At 41.5% G+C, this 21,292-nt stretch overlaps 1 protein-coding gene across 1 annotated transcript; it reads right to left on the bottom strand.

Moving 5' to 3' along the window:
* Positions 1 to 686: 686 nt before the first annotated feature.
* Positions 687 to 14,426, bottom strand: ANKEF1 (ankyrin repeat and EF-hand domain containing 1). Its single transcript, XM_072858570.1, has 10 exons — positions 14,387 to 14,426; positions 12,621 to 13,007; positions 11,955 to 12,154; positions 10,333 to 10,482; positions 9,470 to 9,593; positions 7,748 to 8,570; positions 4,602 to 4,828; positions 3,154 to 3,335; positions 1,822 to 1,965; positions 687 to 791 (listed from the first exon to the last, which is right to left on the bottom strand). The coding sequence occupies exons 2-10, from the start codon at positions 12,964 to 12,966 to the stop codon at positions 687 to 689; spliced, it is 2,301 nt and encodes a 766-aa protein (XP_072714671.1). The 5' UTR covers positions 12,967 to 13,007; positions 14,387 to 14,426.
* Positions 14,427 to 21,292: the final 6,866 nt, after the last annotated feature.

The raw sequence follows: 21,292 nt of genomic DNA on the forward strand, positions 1-21,292 counted from the left end.
GGGTTAGCTGTGGATGTAGCTCTTAATACAAGAACCTGCATTCACAAAATCTCTAAATATTTAAGTTTGCCAAAAGTATCTAAAGGTCTTGATAACAGCTTTGTAACACTGCAGTTGGGGAATACATGCACAGTGAGTGAGGAGAAAGGTTTCTGCTCTCTCGAGTGTATGAGAGAGAACATGAAAGCAGTAAGCTAGACAGTAGTAGTCCTGGCTGGAAATTCTATAATTTCTGTTGCCTCTGCAGACAACCAAGAACACTGGTGTCTTAAATAATTTCTGAATTCTATCTTTATATTTAATACCCTTTTAATAGGAAGGGTAACACTTATATCTTCCAGGAAGAAGTTTTATGTTGAGGTGAAAAATAGCCTCATAAAGCCATACCTTTTACAAAGAAAAAGGATGTGTGTGTGTCGCAACTACACTGAGCCAGCTCCAAGACTTAGAATCACATGAGGATAAACCTTTTTCCAAACTAAGCCCTTAACAGAAGATTGTGTGTGAGCAATATAATCCACAGAGGAAAAACTTGCTACATTTTTTTATCATAACTGAGATACATTTACTGAGCACTGCATGATTCCTTGCTTACAGAGGAGTAGCCTTTTAGATTTTTTTGTCCTGTCAAAATAAGTGCTGAAGTAGCTTCTTCTGGCTGGTGTGCTTATTCCATAACTTTTCTATTAAAGGGGTTTGTGAAGCTTTGAGTGGCCATCAAGGGTAAAGCGTTCACGGAGCAATTCTTGCTTCCTTACTAGCTCCTCTGTTGCAGCTTCAGGGACCCAAATCTAGAAAGTAAAGGTATTTGTTGTTAATTTGGACACAACTTCTGCAACTGAAGCATTAAGAAGATACTGTTAGCCAAATAGAGCCATGTTCTAGCACTCCTGTCCATCCTGAGACATAGAAGAAAACCAGTGTGGCCTCCCAGTGGAAGATACCACCACAATTTGTGTATGTAAAGTGCAGCATTCTCTTGTTGTCACTTCCAATCTGTAATATGCCATGGGCTCAGATTAGGGATAATGTGGGAAAGAAGATCCAAAGCTAATTGTTTAGAATGACTGACTCAGGCCCAAGATCCTCAGAGTGGAAAATAGTAATTAGCTGTAGAGTCACTGGCAACATAGCCTTATTCCCCTGAGACCATTGCAGAAACTAGCACAAATTGGGTTAGGGAAATGGTAAACAAACTCCAAACAAAACCTTTCAGTCAGCAATGGTGGTATTCTCCTTTTTAAGGGGGGGGGGGGGAATTACTTCTCTGATCTTCTTTTTCTGTTTCTCGGTTATTTGCAAATGAGTATTAACAAGTCCCTGACATAAAAATTATATTTCCAGTATTCTAACTCTAGGAAGCAAATATTTAGTGTATTGTGATCCATTTAGTTCAGTAACTGTCACTGACATAAGTAATCATGTGATAACTAATTGAGAAGGCAAGTTAGAAGTTGGAGCCAGTACCATGCACAAGGACTCCTGTCCTTTAAGTGCAAGAATGTAAAAATCCATGCCATGAATGTAGCTGCATTTGTATTTTACTGTGGGTCCACTTTAATCCTATTTTAAAACCCGATAAGAGCTTGATTTCCATGATAATTTGTTTTATAGAAATATAAGTGTATATAATCCATAATCACATATATATGAACCCTTTAGTTTACTGTTTTGTGGCAATCTCTCTAGCCTGTGTCATGTCATCTATAAACCAGTTGAATTGTGAAGTAATTTCATCAGATTGTTCTGGTTTTTGATCTACAGCAAGGTCTACCTTTAAGTTAATGTGACACTGTGCTCACGTTTTGCTACTGTACGTACTTTTCTGGGTTTGAATGTGATGTCATCTCTCTTGGTAGCACCACTGGTTATCAAAGAGTTCAGATAAATAACACTGTCCTTAAGGGAATGTGTTGTCTTTTCAAGAGTGGATTTTTCTACAAGTGGCAGAAATATCTGTGAAGGCTGAAAGAGAAGAAACTATCAGTTATATGAATACATCACCTTCAGAATCAAGGCACACATCCTGCATCTTCTGACACTTCTTTTGCTATTTACTGTGTGTGTATTTTTCTTAATCTGTTCAGAATCTGGTTTTTCTTAAAGCTGATAACTTTTTCATAACCAAAATTTGTGAGGGAAACCCTTTAAAAAGGTAGGTGATGACACTCCTTCTTGGACACTAAAACATTAACTGCTCTTTAAGACTCACAAGACAATCACCTAGTAACACTGGTGATCCCATCCTGTGCCAGCTGATAAATAAATAAGCACCTAAGGTTGTCATCTTCCTGCCTATGAAAGTTCTATACTATCCCTGACAAATTCAAAACCTTTTTGAAAGGGGGAAACCAACATTTTGCTACTGGGACATATTTACTACACTGTTCAGGGCAGGACTACTAAAGGATACTCCCAGCGATGCTGATACAATTGCATTTTCTCTCTAAATAGCATCCCAGGTCTGACTAACAAGTACCACTGGTAAATTGGGAAGATCTCATGCACAATAAGACAACCAGGATGTGGTCACAGAGGCTGATGTCAGCTTGGGAACTAGAGCGTACTCAAGGCTCCCAGGGGGTGCAGGAAAGGCATTCAGAAGTACAACAGCCAAACATCAGTGTGGGATTTGAGAAACAGGACTCGGGTCAACAGTAGAAGAGGAAGGACGTGAGGCAAGCTGGGAAATGAGAAGTCAGCAAGCCTGATATCGCCTCAGTGAGTTCGATTAGCAGAATAAAAAGACCTTTCTACTAACTTGAAGGGCCTTGGTCTTATCCTGTGAAGAAAGAGGTGCTCCCTTTAAGAAATTACAGTTGTTCAGTATTTACCACAACAGAGCTGGATGATCATAAACTTCAGGAGGAGGGGGAAAAGAAGAGAAAATATTTTTCTGTCCTGACAGTGATATAGGACATAATTCTTAAGTGGGACTAGGGAAGACATGATGTTCATATAATTAACAAGTCAAAATTTCCACCAACAAACAAGTACTAGTACTGGCAAGAACAAGTATGGCTTCTGAAAATACGCACTTTAACAAAACTGCCTGATTTATAGCTTGAGAGAGACATGGATGGCAAATAAATGAAAGAAAGAAGCACTCTACTAACTATTAGCAAATCAATCCTTTGTTACCGTCTCTCATACCTCTTCTTTCACAGCTTGTACCTCTACAGGTACCAGTGGAGAAGATGACTTTGGCTTCACAACTTTTTCTTTCTCTGCTTCTTTCTTTTCTGATACTTTTGGCAAATTTTCCAGTTTATTTTGGAGCAGATCAATTATTCTAGAATCTGCAAATACTTTAGCAATATCAAGAGCATTCTTTCCTGTATTTAAAAGAAAAAAAACCTGTATAAGCTATGAAAATGAACCTTTGCACTTGTTGCAACTGGATAATGACACTACAGTCAACTGAATTTAATTAGGCCTCTATTTTATTAACCATTCAGTGTGCCAGCAGCATGCCTGACACTGGTGTTAAGACTGGCAGTCATCAGCACTGCTTGCAGAAATAAGGCCTTGCAGAAATAAGCCTTGAAAGCAAATATTGCAGGAATTCTTGGAGTGGTTGCTTTGCTCTTGATGTTTGCAGCTTAATATAGTGGTCCTGCAGGTTGTAATTTTGATCTTTGAGAGCTGAGAGCATTTAGCACTAGGAGATGGCTAGCGTAGTACAAGGTTAGGAATGTAGACCAAGTTATTGTAGGTATCTACCTCTTCCAGTACTTGCTCTGGGGCTGGCAAGGAGTCAAGGGAAAGCCCAATGGTTTAAATGGGGCTGAACACCTTCAGTGCTTAATAAAGGAAAAACTATTCTGGATCTTATGAGATGAGACCCTGTGGCTGTAAAGTAGTTGTGAGACTAAACTGCTGTGTGAATTAGACCTTCACGTGGTAACAGCAATGGAGAATACACATCCCTTCTGCAAGCAGGGTTTCACCTATAAGGCATTATGGGAAGGAAAGTCTCATTATGTAGCATTGTTGCTTCCTATGTTAGAGCAAGAGCTTAAAAATGTGATAAATGTTAACTGTTTAAATTACTCTGAAAATAGAAGAAATAACACTGAATGAGGGATCTGCTGTGAGGACGTAGCACTTCAGTATCAGTTCAGATTTGGTTTTCTGTTAAGTATTTTTTTCTCAGGGAGTAATATTTACATGCTAAGCAGCAAGAAATTTTTTTAACCAGTGCTGCCTGTGCATAAAAAAAGTGATTTAAATGGGTGGCAGAGTATACACTGGCTGCAACTACAATCTAATTTTCTATCAATTAATATTAATAACTAGATAGAATTTTCTTAATAAAGCCTCTTATAACTCTGTATGTATCTTGTGAGGAGCAACAGTCTCCTTAACCATGTAATTAATCATGTTACTTTATTTTCTAGATGTATAAAACCCAGGAAAGCTGACTACTTACAATGGTGATTCCACACTGTAGAAAACTAATTGAACCTAACTCTTACCTTCATCCTGATAGCAATCATAAATTCAGAACACTTCTCAAAGTGTTCCAAGAACTTAGTTTTTTTAATAAAGCATGCATACACATAAGGAAACAGGCCTTTTTTGGAGACATTAATATTTACCATTGCTGTTTGTAGTTTGGATGTCAGCACCCGCATTGATTAAAAAATAGACTATATCCAATCTGCAGATCTCAATGGCTCTCATTAGTGGGGTTGCATTGCCTATTGTAGGTGCATCTACTGCTGCTCCAGCCTTCACTATCAGTTCAGCAATATCTAGGTGTCCGTTATAGCAAGCGTGATGGAGAGGAGTCCACATGAAATTGTCTGTTGCATTTACATCAGCCCTACAAAAGAATACAAGAAGTGGCAGATGGAGCTACCCACTAGATACAGTAACATCCACAGCTTCAAGTACAATCCGTGTTAACTGCCCACTGCAATGGCATACTCGGTGTAAATAAATATTTTTCATATTGCTACTGCTACTATGAAACCATTTTAGTATCTGATATATAGTTTGTCATGGAGTATTAATTTTAAGAGTGTGCCTGGGTGGTGATCATATCCCCCTCTAAGCCAACGCAGCATCCTCTACATGGAGGTTTCCACAGGTACAGAGAAAAATGGGCATTCAAACAGCTTAGTCCTCTAAAATACTGCTGGTGTTTGTGCTCCAGCTTCACTGAGAATGGCAAAAAGCAGATTAAGGAATTTGAAAAAGAATGCTTCTGGGCCAAGAACAGGTGCTCTAAAACATGTGGGGAAATTGCCTACTGTCCAACTTACAAATGAGTTAGAGAAGGTCTGTCTCAGAAAATCTGAGGATTTAAAAGTTTTTCAGCCACTGTATCGCTCGACTAGATCTGTTTCTGCTCCCAGGTTAATGGTGACACGTTCTGAAGGATGCAAGGGCTAGTTTAGGGGAGACATTAGCAATATGCTGCCTTCTGATGAAGCTGAGGGGAAAAGCATTATCAGCCCTTTAGCAACCGGCTGCCTTGGGAGCTTTTGGGCTGGAGTCATACAAAAGCAAGGCTTGGGGAGCAAGAGCCACTAGAGCCCCTTAATGGTGTTAAAAGGGAAGAAGTATGGTTCCCCTGTATCTCTGAAAAAAGCACAGTCCATGACCATGCCCAGATCTGTGATGTCCCATGTGTGCTATGTGTGGGTTCAGAAGGGGTCGAAAAATCAGAGTGAATTACTTTCCATTGTATTTAGGACAGCCTAGAGGTCCTGAACTGAATTAGGGTCCCTGTCCTATTTACTCCAGGGACAAAGAGCTGATGTCTTGCCAAAAGATGTGGGGGGAGGGAGGGAGAAGGAAGAAAAAATTAGGAAGGAAGCTGCTTCCAGGGATAGCTTTTTTGCTCTTTTGGTCAGATGGTTAATATTAAACTCTAGATCAAAAGAACAGATTCATCTGTTAATCTTTTCTTGTTTAAATATTTAATCTCTTTCAGAATTGTACCTTTGAGATCTTATCGCTGTAAATTCCCCAGACCTACCAGTTTTACCTTTGTTATCTGTCAGTTGCTTAGCTGTTACGGTTTATTTGTATGCAGTTTTAATTTCCTCTATATTTCTCATTAAAATAAGTGGTTCCAGTTATTCCACTCTTTCTCTCAACCCAACCTCCATGCCTGTACTGATACTCTGCCTGCCCCTGAATCCCTTTCGCTAACTGCATTCTATCAGAAACAAACCAATCGAAGGGAACAGGGACAACACAGCACTGACTTAAAAATTCTTCAGCATTTTCTCCTGATCAAACATTGAATTTGCCTTTAACACAAATTTAATTTACTTCTGAGTCTTTCTGGAACAAGATAGAAAGTGGATACCACCAATTTATGTTTAAACCTCAGAATTTTCTATAGCTCTGAATAAATGTTTTGTTTTCTATTCGATATGGATTTGTGATACTGTACTGAAAAGGTTATATTGTAAAAAGTATTTGAACTCCCATGCCAAATGGAAAGTACCTGAAAGTCCATGCTGTTGGAAGACACAAAGCTAAACACTGTACTGATAACTTTTCTCTCCACTTTCTGATTTCTGTCAATTTAAAAATCTCAAAATTGGTACTATCTTTTTAAACTAAGTTATTACATTTCTAGGTCTAACTGTTAAATATGAGGACATGTAACTCTAGTGCTGTCTAGTGAGGCTTGATGAAAGCAGTGGGGATTGATTTGCTAGATTAATTTGCGAACTCCTGCATCCTTATGTTTGGAAGACCTGAATATACACATTTACACAACTTTCCATATGTGCCAGGAATGTCAGTTTAATTAGCAGGGTGTGTAAAGATCCATGTGCTGTTAAGTCTTTGCAGGAATTGGAGGAATGAATACAGCCACTTTATCCTTAGAAATGAATGTTAAAATGAATTCTAGCTATAGTTAGAGAACAAAGCTAGATGTAATGTAAATGTAAATTTATTTGAAATTTACTAAATTTACATTTGCTATATGTAAATATCTTTGAAAAATGTTTATTTAAGTGTTCATGTGAATGACTGTAGGACTACAGCACTGATAATAAAGATTACACTATTACACAAATGACTGAATCTTTCTTAAATAGCTTTCATTTTAAGCTGACATTGAGATTTTTCACAAGTGTGCCTGTAGGCTACAAAATTGCTGAAGCACTTCTAAAGTGAGGAACATACTAAATAGCAGCACATACTTCTAGTGTAAATCCTGCTGCCTCAGCCTGCTGAGGCTGCAGAGGAAAGTGATTATAAGGCTCATCCTCTTAAAATGTTTGCATGCAAAGGCCCTGGCATGTGGAACAGGCAAGTCCAGGATTGCTTTGATGACTTGGCTAAGAGTACCTTGATGATTTCAGGCAAGTCACTTGAGCCATATTTCCCCAAAATCACTCATCTGATTTTGAGAGTTCAGTTTTGAGGATGTGCTATTTGAGACGTGGCTATGAACTAACTGCAGTTCCAACAGACTGGATTTGTAGGTACTCTGCATGTGACCAAAATGGCAACAGCCTAGACACCAAAAATTTCAGACCTGGGGAACTTACCTCTTGGGTGTTTCTATTTCCCTGTTACTAAAATGTGAGAAATAATAAACTAACCCTCTGTAACTCAGGATCTTATGGAACTAACTTTTAATATTAAAGTTATGTAAATAGAAAACAAACCATAGTCTGTTGCATCCAAACATTTCCAGTAAATTTATGCTTTTGAAAGCCCTTCCAAAATAGCAATTTAAAAAAAAAAAACAACTCTGAAATTATCTTACCCCTTTTCAAGAAGATACTGCACAACATCTATGTTCCCACTTGCACATGCAGTCATCAAAGGTGTTTTGTAATATTTATCTTTTATGTCTACTGGTACACCCTCCTCAAATGCCTTCTGTAGAGACAGAATGTCTCCTGCTCTGACAAGGTAGTTAATATTCATGTATATTTTCCTTGGCTCATCTATATACCAGGCACGGTCATCGTGCACGGGATGGGCAGGTGGGTGGTCTTGGTTAAAATGGTAGCCAGCAGCAATGCTCTGAATAGCCTCAATCATGTACATAGGGAAGCCATCTTCCCTACGTGGACACGCGCTCTTTGGAATAACACAAATTGGTACAGGGATGGCGATGCCTCTTTTGCCTCTTCGTTTCTTCCCTTTCTTCCCCTTCTTCCGTTTGGGTCCAAAGGATGTTATAAGACAGCTTTTCTGCAGGTATTTAGAGCCTTTAAAAAATTCTTCAGTGTTGATTCCCTCGGGGTGAGATCCCTCATGCATTTTGGCAATAGTTTGTATTTGTTCAATGTCCACAAAGGCACACTGCTCCTGAATAACTGATATAAAATCATCTTTAGCTACTGTCCCATCTCCTTGGTCAACGGCCTCAAATGCCTTGCGGAGGGCAGCCTGGTGCTCTAAGGACCAGTCGTATAGCCTCAGTGCCCAGCAGGGGTTGTCCTCCTTAGCCCCAGGCTTGGACTGTTTTATAAAAGTATTTTCAATTTTACGCAATTCTGCTGCTGCTGCTTTAAAACCGCCTCCCTTGGCAATGGCTCGTGGGGTCTTTGTTAACAAGTTTGTCCACGTAGGATCACAGCCTAAAAATATGGACACAATTTGCTGATAATGCAGTGGAATTTAGTAATTAGTGATTACATAATGTAAGAGACTTGTAATATACATGCAACTAATTGCCACAGGTCTACAATTTTGTACTGTCTTAACTATAAATAGCAACAGTAGATGGAACCACATCATTATCTCAGACTGGAAGGTTAGCCATGTGTCTGTATTTGTTTCCCAAAGGGAGATTCACTGCGGAACCCATGCTCTACTTATCCATCCACTCAAGAATATGTATAGAAAGGCAGAAGTTTAGTTAAAATTTTACATCTTTTACTTAAAGTGGTGAGCAATGTTAAGAAGAAACAAAGATTAAAATGTCTCTCACTGTTCTATACCCCAACCTTGCAATTTGGTGATGGGCCACTAGTTAAATGTTTGAATCGCAAGAATAGAATGTAGGATTTTGCATGGTGCTCTTGAATCAAAGCTTGAAGTGATAAAATTATCTGATTAAGTTAGAAAATGATCGTAGCTTTTTTGGAATATGTTTCAATGCCCATGGGCACCAAGTTTTCTCCATGACAACACTGAGATTTTTTTTAATTATCAGCAAAACAAAAATTAATTTTCTATTGGAAGATTCCATATGATACTTCTAAAAACAACTAAAACCAGAACAACTTAATACAGTCCAGTTCTAAATTCTACAAACCCATGATGTTTCTGCTGCTTTCTTTAAGGAATGTTTTATCTCAGCCACATTAGTAGAAATAAGTCATAATAGCCTATGTTATGCACTTCTTAATGAGAATTACGTATGCTACATGATACCTCAGTCAAATCTTTCATAAATCTTTCCAAGTGAAATCTTTCCTTTAGCACAGAAAAAGAATATACATGATAGTTGCAAAGTAACTTATTTTTCATGTACCTCTTTGCCCTATAAACTTGCAGCAATTTGCAAATCCTCCCTCTGCAGCGTAATGAAGTGGTGTGTTACCATTCATAGCAATCAGGCCCAAGTCTCCATTATAAGCTGAAATAATCCTCAAAATCTAGAAAAACAAAGACAGATTAAAAAATCTCGTCTGTTTCTTAAGATGGGGAAGTGTGAGAATGATTTACAAATAAATGCAATATCATATATTCCCAGCTTATATAGAGAACTTCTCTCCCATGCCCAGCTGATCAATGTGCACATAACATTCAAGTTTTCTATAGTACTGTGCTTACTTAACTGAAGAAATAGTTCAGTTGTAGACATCAAGGACAGTCTTCACTCCTGCCAGCCTACTCCAGGCCACTGTCTTAAAGTAACGCTGATGTTACATGCACAATCAAAACTCCGCAATTCTGTATACTTTGAAGATGATATGGGGAATAAGGAAGAAAGTGCCTACCTGCAGCTGTTTGCATCTGCCCTTCTTATAATGGTAATGTTTCATCCAAGGCACACAGCTGTGACATGCTACACATTGAGAGAAACAAGCTCTCCAATGGAGCTGCTCACACCAGACAGCCACAGTAGCACACACACTCAGAGGTACCTTGGCAAAAAAGGCTCTGCAGTTATGAGAGAGATTCTATCACTGCTGGATTCCCTTTGATACTTAAAAAGAAGTTGCTTTTGATTGCTGATTATTATGCTTTGATCAGCTGAGCTACTGGACTCAAAAAAAAAAAAAAAAAAAAAAAAAACCAACCAAACAAAAAACCAAACCAAACACCCAACCCCCAAAAACCTACCCCAGGTTTGGCTTTGCAGCAATGCTCTAATGCCATAAATGATGATACCTCAAAAAAGCCTCCTTTGGCTGCGAAATGTGCAGCACTGTGTCTTTCAAGGTCAAATAGGTTAACATCGACTCCTCTCTCAAGTAGACCACGCACCAGCTCAAGAACACCTTCTCTTGCGGCTTCCATTAAGGCTGTGCGACCTGTAGCCTGCAAGGTAGCAAGAAAACAATTCAGAATTTGTTTCATATGCTAATTCAGGTTGGCACAATATGATCTGATTGTTGCAAGGTGGCATAAAACTGAAGGTCTCCTTTTAGCTATTACTGAAAAAAGGAGACAAGTCTAATAGTTTGAAAGATACTTGTAGGTAAACTTTAAGAATCTAGTCATAATGCTGCTAAGATAGTCGTAGTCAAATCCCAGTGACTCAAGTACATTAGTAGCTTGAGTCCCTTGAATAGTCCCCATGAAAATCAATTCCTTAGTTAAGGAATTCTTTATTCTGTGCGCATGCTGTCATGCATGTTTACAAAATTTAACACAAAATACCACCTCTATCATGAAAGAGCATAAGGAGCTATGGCTGGAGGAGTGCTACAGGAAGACAGAGCAACTGGGGAATTTCACTACTGCTCTGAGAGGAAAAGTTCACATTCGAATACATTAGTACTGTCTCTTTTTCTAGATCGTAGTGTATGTTTGTGGTTAGCAGTACCTATTTGCTTTATAATGGCTGACTTTGGTAGATCTGGTGACCTTCCCAAGAACAGAGCACATCTTGGATCAGGGCCTGCTATTAACATGTTGGCCCACAGCAATACTTAGAATATCTGACTTGCCACTCTACAGATGGGCAAAGAGAGCAGTGAGCCGTGGATATTGTTCCACTGAACCGTACTTTCTTCACCAATATCTGTCTTTCTCTGGTCCTAGCAAACCATTCCTATTATGTGACCAGGTACATGCCCATCATATTACAAAAAAAAATGCAAGTTTCTCATATTTCAGGTACACTGAGTGCATGAAGCGGACGTGTGTGAGAGGATGGGATAAGGATGTCCAAACATTGGTTTTGCTATAGCTACAAGCTAGGAAGATACTGCAAAACTAGGACCAAAGCAAAAGCCATGGGTAGCTTTAAGGGAAAGCTTGAGCTCCTTGACTTGATCAACAGCACAGAGCTTCAGGTCTTTGTTAAATTAAGAAAGGAAACAAATAAATTACTAAGACACGTACAAAAAAGATAAAGTTTCTTATGTCTCGTCCCTGCCTTGATTCCCCATCAGATTTTTCATGCTCAACTCATGTTTTAGTGTACATTATTTCAATCCTGAAAACCTTAGGGCACATCCAGGCAAAGTACAAATCAGTATTGCTCCACTGAAGTACAGTGAATCACAACTCCTAAGAGCTGGCCCAGTTACATTTTGTTATTGTAAAATATTTGCGATCTAATGTACAAAAATCTAAATCAGGATACGTGGTTCAAGCAGAAGACTTAAATGCCTGCTCCTGCAAAAAAGGGTGGTACAGAAGAAGGGAATAGGTATGGCCACAGAGTTAAGCACTTGTCACTGCTTTATTATTTTAATGTGAGGATTTAAGGTCATACACTCCAGTCGTCTGGTAACTATTCTATACTCCTGTATATATGTTCTTAGTTACAGAAATATTCATACTGGGTTTCTTGCATTGGGATTTGCTCCTCTTTCCAAGAAATTCAGACATATTTCTTTAATATCATGAGCTTGCTCACAGGCTTGTAGAAATACAGGCTTCCCATCAGTAGTACAGTTGTTAACATCTGCACCATAATCCAAGGCAATCTGCATGCAGTGGTAGTGCCGTCTTGTAGGTAAAATGCAGTAAAAGAAAACACCTGCAAAGAAAACCAGCAGAGATTATGGTGAGACACTAAATTATTAGAAAGGTTACTTGGGCTGTAAGCTTCACAGCTGAATGGACAAAATCCTTCAGTAGAGACCCATTAACTTCTCTTAGGGTATATACATGCAAAAAAAGACTTCTAGTTTAGGGCCTTTGAACCTGGGGAGTAAACCAGAATTTAATGTGACACGTCATGGGAGGAACATGATTCTCAATTGCAAGTTATCTTTCAGCTATGTACTGGAGAGACCTATGATTTAAAGGCCTAGACTGTTCAAGGAGAATTATTTTCATTTTCATCAAAAATCTTATGGCCAATAGCTTCTGTTGAGCTGTAAGGATTATCCTCAACCACGGTTCCTCTCTACAGATTGGACACAACATATGTAGCAAGTGTGTAACACAGTAAGAGGTCATTTGATGGTATTTCTGGTCTGATAAGGTTCCCTTTTACTTACCTTTCCCTTCATTATCTACAGCAGTCATGTCTGCTTTAGCTTTTGCTAATAAATCCAAAACCAACTCATGGCCTAGCTCAGCTGCCTTCATTGCTGGAGTACGTCCCATTTTGTCCTGGACATCTGGATGAGCTCCCTGTTCCAGCAAGAAGCTGCACATGTCAGTGTCATTTTTAATGCAGGCCAAATGAAGGGCACTATATCCTTCCATAGGCTCTGTGAAATTAATGAGATTTGGGAATCCATTCTGGACCAGCTTTTCTATTTGCTTCTTGTCTTTCTGGTGAACGCACTGAAGAAGTTTGTAGGTCTGTAAGTTTAGAAGTCTGTTATCTACCGGTAACATCCTGGAATAAGAAATAATGGCTTCTTTCAAGGAAGTAATTTCTGCATGGGGAGAGAAGAAAACATGTAAACTCAGAGATGACATTATAATTACATGCCAGTAAGAACAGGAATCCAACTATGTTCAAGACATGAAAATGTCCACTTTAACTTGACAGAGCACTAAGCTTTGAATGAATTTACCTCATTTAGTATATACAGTATATATAGAGACTATATAAACACATGTAGCACCTTGCAAAATTGTTCTTTCTAGTCTTCAAACTGTTCTGAAGAAGTCTCATTCAAGGTGAAAATTAAGTTAAGAAACTGTAAGGTAACTGCTTTCCATTCAAGGAACTGTTATAATCTACAATTACTTGGAAGCCTAAGGGGAGGCTGATCATCTGTCACTTTAGTACTTCAAAGGGGAAAAAAAAAATCACAAGTCACAGTGTCCTCTGCACTTGCTGAAACATAAAATTGATACTAGCATCACCTCATCAGTACCTGAGCACCTTATTTTTTTGGGTAGCTGATGCATGAACTTCCTGCTGGGCTATGTACGTAAGAGTAAATTGCATTTCTCTGCAGCAAAACCCTTGGGGGAAAAAAGATGCAGACAGTGGGGCACTGGCCTGGAAAAAGGTTCCCCCAGGTGATGCAACACATGCTTCTTGAGAAAAGTGCAGTGCAGGAAACCAGCTTTGCATTTGCCTCAATTCTGATTTTTTTTTTTAGGCTTGTTAGCCTCTTTTAGCTAGTCTCAGCACTTGTGGCTGGAGGGCCAAGCAAGGGTCAGACATTATAAGGACCATTTCTGAAGCTTGCTTAAGTGGATGGGAAGCTTCCTATCAGCTTCAGCAAGCCTTGGGTCAGCCTCTCCTCCAAAAATGACAGTGTGCTTACAGGACATGCAACAAAAAAATGTGGAGAAACAGTGTCCTGTTAGGGAATACCTGGGTTTTGTGGGGGTTTTTTCATTAGCAATATAGCCTCTATAAATGGGACCACTCAGCAATCTGCCTGGCTACTGCTGGGTGCTTTGTGGACGTCCAAGAAAAGGTGAGTTTTGAGAGAGAGATGCAGAAGGATACACAATTCCAACAGACTTTTTTGAGGCAACGCCTCCCATTCTGGAAACAAAGCCTGAGAGAAAACCGCAGGAAAAGTAGAAAAAAATGAATGAAGGCTACTCATGTTAGGAATGGATAGAGAGCGGTAATTTTTTGTACCACAGGTACAACATGCCAGTTGTCATTCCTGTAACTACTGTCTTTAATTTCTTTTGAAGTTCTGTGGCCAGCCTACTTTTGGAACAACAGAGACAGGTCAAATTTACTGTTGACAGATTTCTGAGAACTGTCCCTCTTGTGTTTTCCCCTGCTAAACAAGCTACTTAGCACTCTCCCTGTGCATCTAGCCATGCAGTCTAAAGATACCTGCAGTCCTGAGTCAGGCGCTATGCACAAAACAACCCTGTTACACCATCCGGCACATCTGACTGCAGCTGATGGCTCCTCCCCTGTAACAGAGTTAAAATAGCAGAGGTGTTTCAGGAGAGGAGTAAGGAAAAGGTAGGGGAGGGCTGTACAACACCTGGAGCCACTTAAAAGCTGCCCTTTCTAGTCTATGGAGCATTGCAAAAATATTGTAAAATGTTAATGTTTTGCTAGAAAAACTGTTTGTCGTTGTAACAGTTTTGACCAGCTCTACACCATGTTTTATTTGACTGGCATTATTACTAGAAGCTGTTCATTTGCCCAAGTGTTTAAGTGGGCACTAAAACGCAAAGATTTTCTCTTTGCAATGAAATCTTGTCAGAACAGGTCAGCTGCTCCCAGAGTTTGGGGGCTTTCTCTATTTAAATATGACATTGCTTAAATGCTAAATTCTTTTCTGTGTAGATCTTACACAACCCTTATTCTGATCATATACAAAGTATATTCTTACATTGAATGATTAAATCATTAAGTAGTAATAACTTAAATCTGTTGCCTGTGGCTTGTTTATTCTCATCCCTACCATGTCGTGCTTCTTGTGGCATATTGTTCTGTGAAAGGGAATAAATGCAGAGATTTTTTTTCTACTGACAGGGGTTACAACTATAGCAGCACTCTAGTCCTAAAGTTTAGAGTTGAGAAATAAGGCTACTTCTGGGTAATGCCCCGGCAGAAGCGAAAACTAGAGTCCCCTATGGAGTCTAGCTTTTAGAGCCTGAAACGTTAGGAAGTAATTTCTGAGCAAATCCTCAATACAGGAAGTTTTTCCTGGCTTCTGAGCACAGAGGAAGAAGTGCTGTAAACTCTGCAGGGGCTGTGGTGAGGAGCAGCAAGAAGGTACTCCAGGGAAGGCTCTTACAGTACTTACACCACTGAAATTCAGCAAAAGAAATGTTTCTAAAGATACTTAGATGGAGCTGACAAGCTTAAATGTTCTCTCATGCTCTTGTTCCACTTCCCACCACCGTGCAGCAGTAAGGAACTTGGGTTTACTTCCAAAAACTGGATCCTTTCTTCCCGCTGTTATTCATTATTTGCACCTGGAATTTGCACAGCATTTTTTCAGGAACTCATTTAAGATCAAAATTTGCCTTTTCTTCCCTCCTTTCTCCCCCCTCAAGCTGCAAACACTGAAGAAATTACATTCTCCATGGAAATAGGTTAGTAATGCTACAGAACATGAGCAGCAATGCAGTTGGTAAAAATCTGTTAGTAACATTCGATGAAGGCACAAATGGATATAATATTCAATGCATATGGATTTGGATTTATTTTATGGATTATCCTTGCTATTCAGCACAGTGCTAGTGCTACCTCTTGCACAAACATTACACTCAGTCTCTGAAGTACAAGCATCCAGAATAGGCACGTCCCAGAATGCCTTGTTTTCCAGCGGGTGAGATGACACACTTGCAAAGCAAGTCTGAACCTAAAGTGCACCTTACACACCCAAGCAACTACTAGTTGTAAGTAAACACCTGCCATCACTAATGTTCCTGTTCTTGCCAGCGTCCACAGAAGTGACACAGCAAAGGGGCAGGAGCACAAGCGGCACAGGCTGTTGCAGGAACAGCTGTGGCTTTGAGAGGCAACAGGAGAATCAGCAGCCCTGGTGGAAAAGGCGGATGTGTGCTGCATGTATTAGACACCACAGAATAGGGTTGAAAAACAACAAACCACACAGTATTCTTGCAATGTCCCTCTATATATGTCCAATGATAATTTTTAACTACGTGATTAGGTATTACTTGCTCCCTACAACCTTTGCCTCATGCAGGACATGAGATTGACAGCACACCTTACACTTACTGCACACTTTCCTTTTTGCTCACAGGGTAATGCATTACACTCCATTACAATTTTATCCCCAGTTCAGTCTGATCAGTTTTTCCTGATGCTTTTGAGACGCTTATCACGGTATTCTTTTAATACTTCACACACCGTAACAAAATTATTTCCATAAACATAAGTGAAATTATTTTCATCACGATGGTGAAGTATGTTGTTATCTCAATTCAACCACCAGTGAGATCCTACCAAGTTTAAAGTCTTTGCCTCAAAGCAGTAAGAACCAACAATTTACATGAAAACAACCATAACATTTTAACTGTGACAGTTAATATTTCTTTGCAGTATTTCTTGAAAGTGACTGGATCAAGTTTTATTAGAAGTTTCTACAGTAACAGAATCGAAGTAAGACAGGTGGGATAGAAAACTCTACCTAGACTCAAGCAAAGTTACAAGCAAATGAAACAGGCTTCTATAATGAAAATATAACTACAGCATTCTGCAAATTTTCATTAAGAAAATACTACCAACCACACGTACTTGGTCGAGTTTTTATCACTTAACCCGTAACAGATCTTCTAATGGAAAATGAGGGATTGTTAACGTGGCTTTGAGACAGTCATGCTCTGGGGAGGACTTTATGAAGCTATAATCATAAATCCCAAGCTTGTAACATCTGCTAGGCAACAATTTTATCTGTTGACAAACAACAGAATCGCTACCTTCATTCTGCCAGCTTGTATCATCATTTTGGTTGAGAGCATGAACTCATTTCAAATTCGGATTAATCCTTTTCCCGGTACACCCAGTATTAAGAAAATAATTTTAATCAGATTATTGTTTTCTCACAAAGCTTTCCAAGCTGTGATCGAGGTACACTGATAGAGAGGGAAGGTCTGGTGGCCAGGGCTCTCACTCACTGACTCTCTGTCGAAGCCTGGAGCCTGACTGCTGCTGGAAGCGCTTGTGACTCCTTTTTCAAAGTTGTCAACATTTTTCAGTTTCAAGATTTCAAGTTGAAAACATCCCTTTAATTATCACTATTCACAAACCAGTAAACAAAATTTTCATGTGTTTTATCTTTACTGAGAGAAAATAGCTTAGCACTTTCTAAATTTAATCCATTTGCATGCTGGCCATAGAGATAAGCATGAGCCCTATATGCTAGTATAAAAGAAACCAATATGGTAACAGTGCCACACTATATTTACAGCTTTATACAAATAATTGCACTGGATTTTTGGCTGTGACTAATGTTTAATAGGAGTGATGCAGCAAAATCCTCTTAAAACTGAATTCCAGTATAATGAGTAGCCTATAATGCTGGGTTTTCTCTTCGAGCCCTTCTTGGTGTTAACTCTCAAGAAATGCTTTGCCTTGGGCTGAGGCATAGCTTAGCACTGAGTGATGGTTGCTTCCTTGGCGCTTCCTGTCTGAACTGAGCAGGTTTCAATCTCGTGTTGAGATCTCGGCCCAGATACAGCCCTCTGGGAAACTGGGCCCAGTCCTGAGCACTGTAAAGACAGTCCTGAGGTCATGGCTGGATTAGATCAGAAGATGTGTATTCTTTTGTCTTTGGTTTGCCTTGCAACTTCTAGTCACTTTAGCGTTCATCCAAAATGGAATGTAACAGAAAGTGGCCAGCCTGCTTCAGGGAGGGCAAGCAGCCCTGGGGGCCAGCCAGCACCTGGCAATCACGTATATGAGTAACGCCTGCTGGGGACAGGGGCTGAGAGGCGGTTGCTCCTCAGCTAGGAGGAGAGCTTGGGCTCTCTCCAAACCTCTGGACTGCTGAGGAGTTGGTGATGAGGTACCCAGCAGTGAGGAACAGGGTGTGCAACCATGTCCACAGAGCCTGAAGTGCTGAGGGCCCTGGAGAAGCCAGGTGAGGGATAAATCTGGTGTTAGTTGATTTTCCTTGGGTTGTGACTCAGAGGAATGGGTGGCCTGTAGAGGAGACTGGCTTTAATGGGAGAGAAACTGCTGGAAAGGGAATACGTTGCAGAGCTGGCGTTGACCCACACTGTACTTAAGTGGTAAGGACTTGCTTGTCTGACAATGCAGAAAGACAAACTGAGGTAACTTCCAGTCCGCCCTCCTCTGAGAGAGGTGCCAGGCATAAGGGGGGTGCCGATGTCTAGCGTGGAGTGTTTCTTTTAGAAATCTGATGCACGGCAGCTCTGTGCTGCCGCTCCTGCTGTATCCCCCGTCCCCCCGCCCTTAGGTGGGCCCGCATCACATGCAGCACCCTACACTTGCGTTTCTTGCCCAGGCGTGCTGAGAGGCCGGATTAAGCCCTCACAACCCGCCGGCTCTACCCCAACCCCTCCTAAGCAGCTAGGGAGGCACCGCCCCGCCCCGCCCCGCCCCGCCTCACCCGGCCTCCCTCGCACCACCGGGCCCGGCCGCGGCGGCCTAAGGCTGCCCGCCGCGCCGCAGCCCCGGCGCGCCCCTCACTGGGCACTCACCTGAAGAACCACGGGCCCCCGAGGGCCCGGCGGCCGCGGCCGGGGTCCCCCCGCCTCAGCGCCGCGCCGCCCCGGCGGCCCGCGCCGCGCCCGCCATTGCCGCGCGCCGCCTCCTTGGCAACGGGGCGCCGCCGCGCGCCTGTCCTGGCAACGGCGTCGCGCGGCGGGCGGTTGGGAGGGGAGAGCGGCGTGAGGCGGCAGCTCCCCTCAGCGCCCCGGCCCGGCGTGCTCGGTACGGACGAGCGCCTTGCCGCCCTCTGAACGGCGGGCTGAGGCGGGGCACACAGTCAGGCCGCTGGTTTACGGGAGGAGGTTGGTGATGAGTGTCGGCGGGGAGGGAGAGAGCGGCCGCCGGGCTTGGTATAGCGATCACCTGAGTGGGTGCGGGGGCCTGGTCAGCCCTGAGGGTCACTGGGCTGTGTCGGCCACGCTGGGTGCGCCAGCTTCCCCGTGTCGCCTCTTGCCTTCGTGGGGGGAAAAGTATTTGCTGTCTTTATCTTCTGTGGTGCCACGGGGAAAGAGTTGGATGTCATGGCCTTTGACATTTTCTTATTGTTGACTTGCTTTCTTGCCAAACCTCCTTTTCCTCTCGTGGAAAGCAGTACAGTATAGTTGTTTTACCTCTAAATCTTACTAGAATCACTGGCCACAAAACTGGAATAACAAGATCTGTGTATAACCCAACTTTGTAGCCGTCCCCAGAGGGTTTGTGTAGCACTACAATATAAATGAGGTGTTAGACTTGAATTGATACATAACTGTTCATAGACCTGACTGGAAGGAGAAACCTATTTACAGAGAAAAATGTCAGTGCCAACGAATGGGGAAAAATGCTCAAAACTGTTTAAGCCAGTTGAAGCATAAGTCATTCTAGAAGGCAAACACCACTAACACTGGGACTACCCAAGCTCTCTGTATTTCTTTTCTGTCCATTTCCTTTAGTGTCTGATTTCAGCCTCTGCGTGCTGCAAACCAACTGGCCCTTGGTGCTCTTGTTGGGCTCAGTAATCCTGTATGGGATAATGGCAGAGAGGCTGGCTGCTGCAGTGAGACTCTTTGTCTTGCACCTAGCCAAGACTGGCTATTGAATTATTTGCAGAATACCTCTAGCATTAGGAAGTTCAACAACAGAGTTGTTTTTTGATGTGAAATCTCTTCTGCTAGGGAAGTGGTGAAGCGCAGCTGGATGCACGTCTAACAGCAGGGAAAGGCAGGTTGATGCAAGACATGGGACTGTGTGGTGAGTCACAACAAGAGGTAACATTATTTTAGCATAAAGCATTTCATTATTTCCCCTGCAAGGAGTGCCATTTGTACAGTAGCTATTTCGTGCTAGCACTTTGTAGTGCGAATTGGCTGGATTATTAGTCTTCCACTGTTCTCCCTCAGTGAATTGCTTTCCTCTTTGGAAAATATACCGTCCAGACCCTTCTCCTTTTTCTTCTTGGTCACACTAAATAGATGCTGCAGATATGGCACACCAGAGGTTTCCCTGCCTGTTCTATGTAAGATTTTTTGCTTTTGCTCTTGCCACAAACAAGGAGACACATGTGTTTGGCCTAAGGTCCAGGTGAATTCTTTTTTTTTCACTTTGTAGAGTAGCACACATTAAATGCACATTAGAAAAGCTAGCACATATATTTTGAAATTTAGTCTGATATGAAAATAACTGAAGATTCTGTCCGAAACACCTGCATGTCTTAACTCTGGAAACTGTGGAAACTCTGGAACCAGACCGTAAGAAGTGTGGGTACTTGGTATTTCACCCCAAGTGTGGATGTGTGTATAAGTGCATGTGCGTTTTGGGGGAAATATTTAGATTTTTAAGCTTGATTGATTTTCTCACAGTGATCATCTTTCCGTGAGCTTTTTGAGAGTGATAATGAGGACTCATGATTCAAGAAGCAAAAGATCCTTTGTCAACAGCTGAACATCATACTGGATGTTTCAAAGCAACGTGGCTTGAAGAGCAGAGCATCTCTGCCTTGCTGGCTGCTGCTCTGGTATTAGGGTACTGCAACATCTCCAAAATAAATAGGATCAAAATCCTATTGGAGAAACTCACAGTATTCCCTGCCTTTAGAGATAAATAAAGCTCGCCAGAGAAAATTATTCCAAGGTCTGAAGCCTCAAGCTGTTGGGCTCTTTTTGGCTGACGGCTCAGTTTAGGAGGAGTGCCAAGCTAATGCAGCAATGCAAGTGGGATGGCGGTGGTAAAAATGTAACTGACTGCACTAAGGAAAGAAAGGTGTAAACTGCCCAGAGCTTTGAACATACCCTAGAGCCTTGTAGCTGGAGATTACAGCTTCCAGAGCCGAACCTGGGAAACACGTCACAGCCCCAGTTGAGACGTAGTTTTTGCACGGTTTGGTACAGACCAAGGTGTCTGCGCACCACCTGAGTCTTCATCTGAGGGCAGGGCTGTCCAGAGGTTTGATGTGGTGTAAATTAGAGTGGCCTTGAAGCTGCTCTGTCCTGGATGCTCTAAGCGTGCACCCTCCCCTCGCACACAGGGACATCTCTAGCAGCTCACAGTCAGGAAGGAGCAATGTCTGCTCCTGGGACAATCCCAGAGGTTCTCCACTGGCTT

The sequence above is a fragment of the Ciconia boyciana genome, chromosome 3 (genome assembly GCF_034638445.1).
Source record: "Ciconia boyciana chromosome 3, ASM3463844v1, whole genome shotgun sequence".
Classification (NCBI taxonomy): Eukaryota; Metazoa; Chordata; class Aves; order Ciconiiformes; family Ciconiidae; genus Ciconia; species Ciconia boyciana.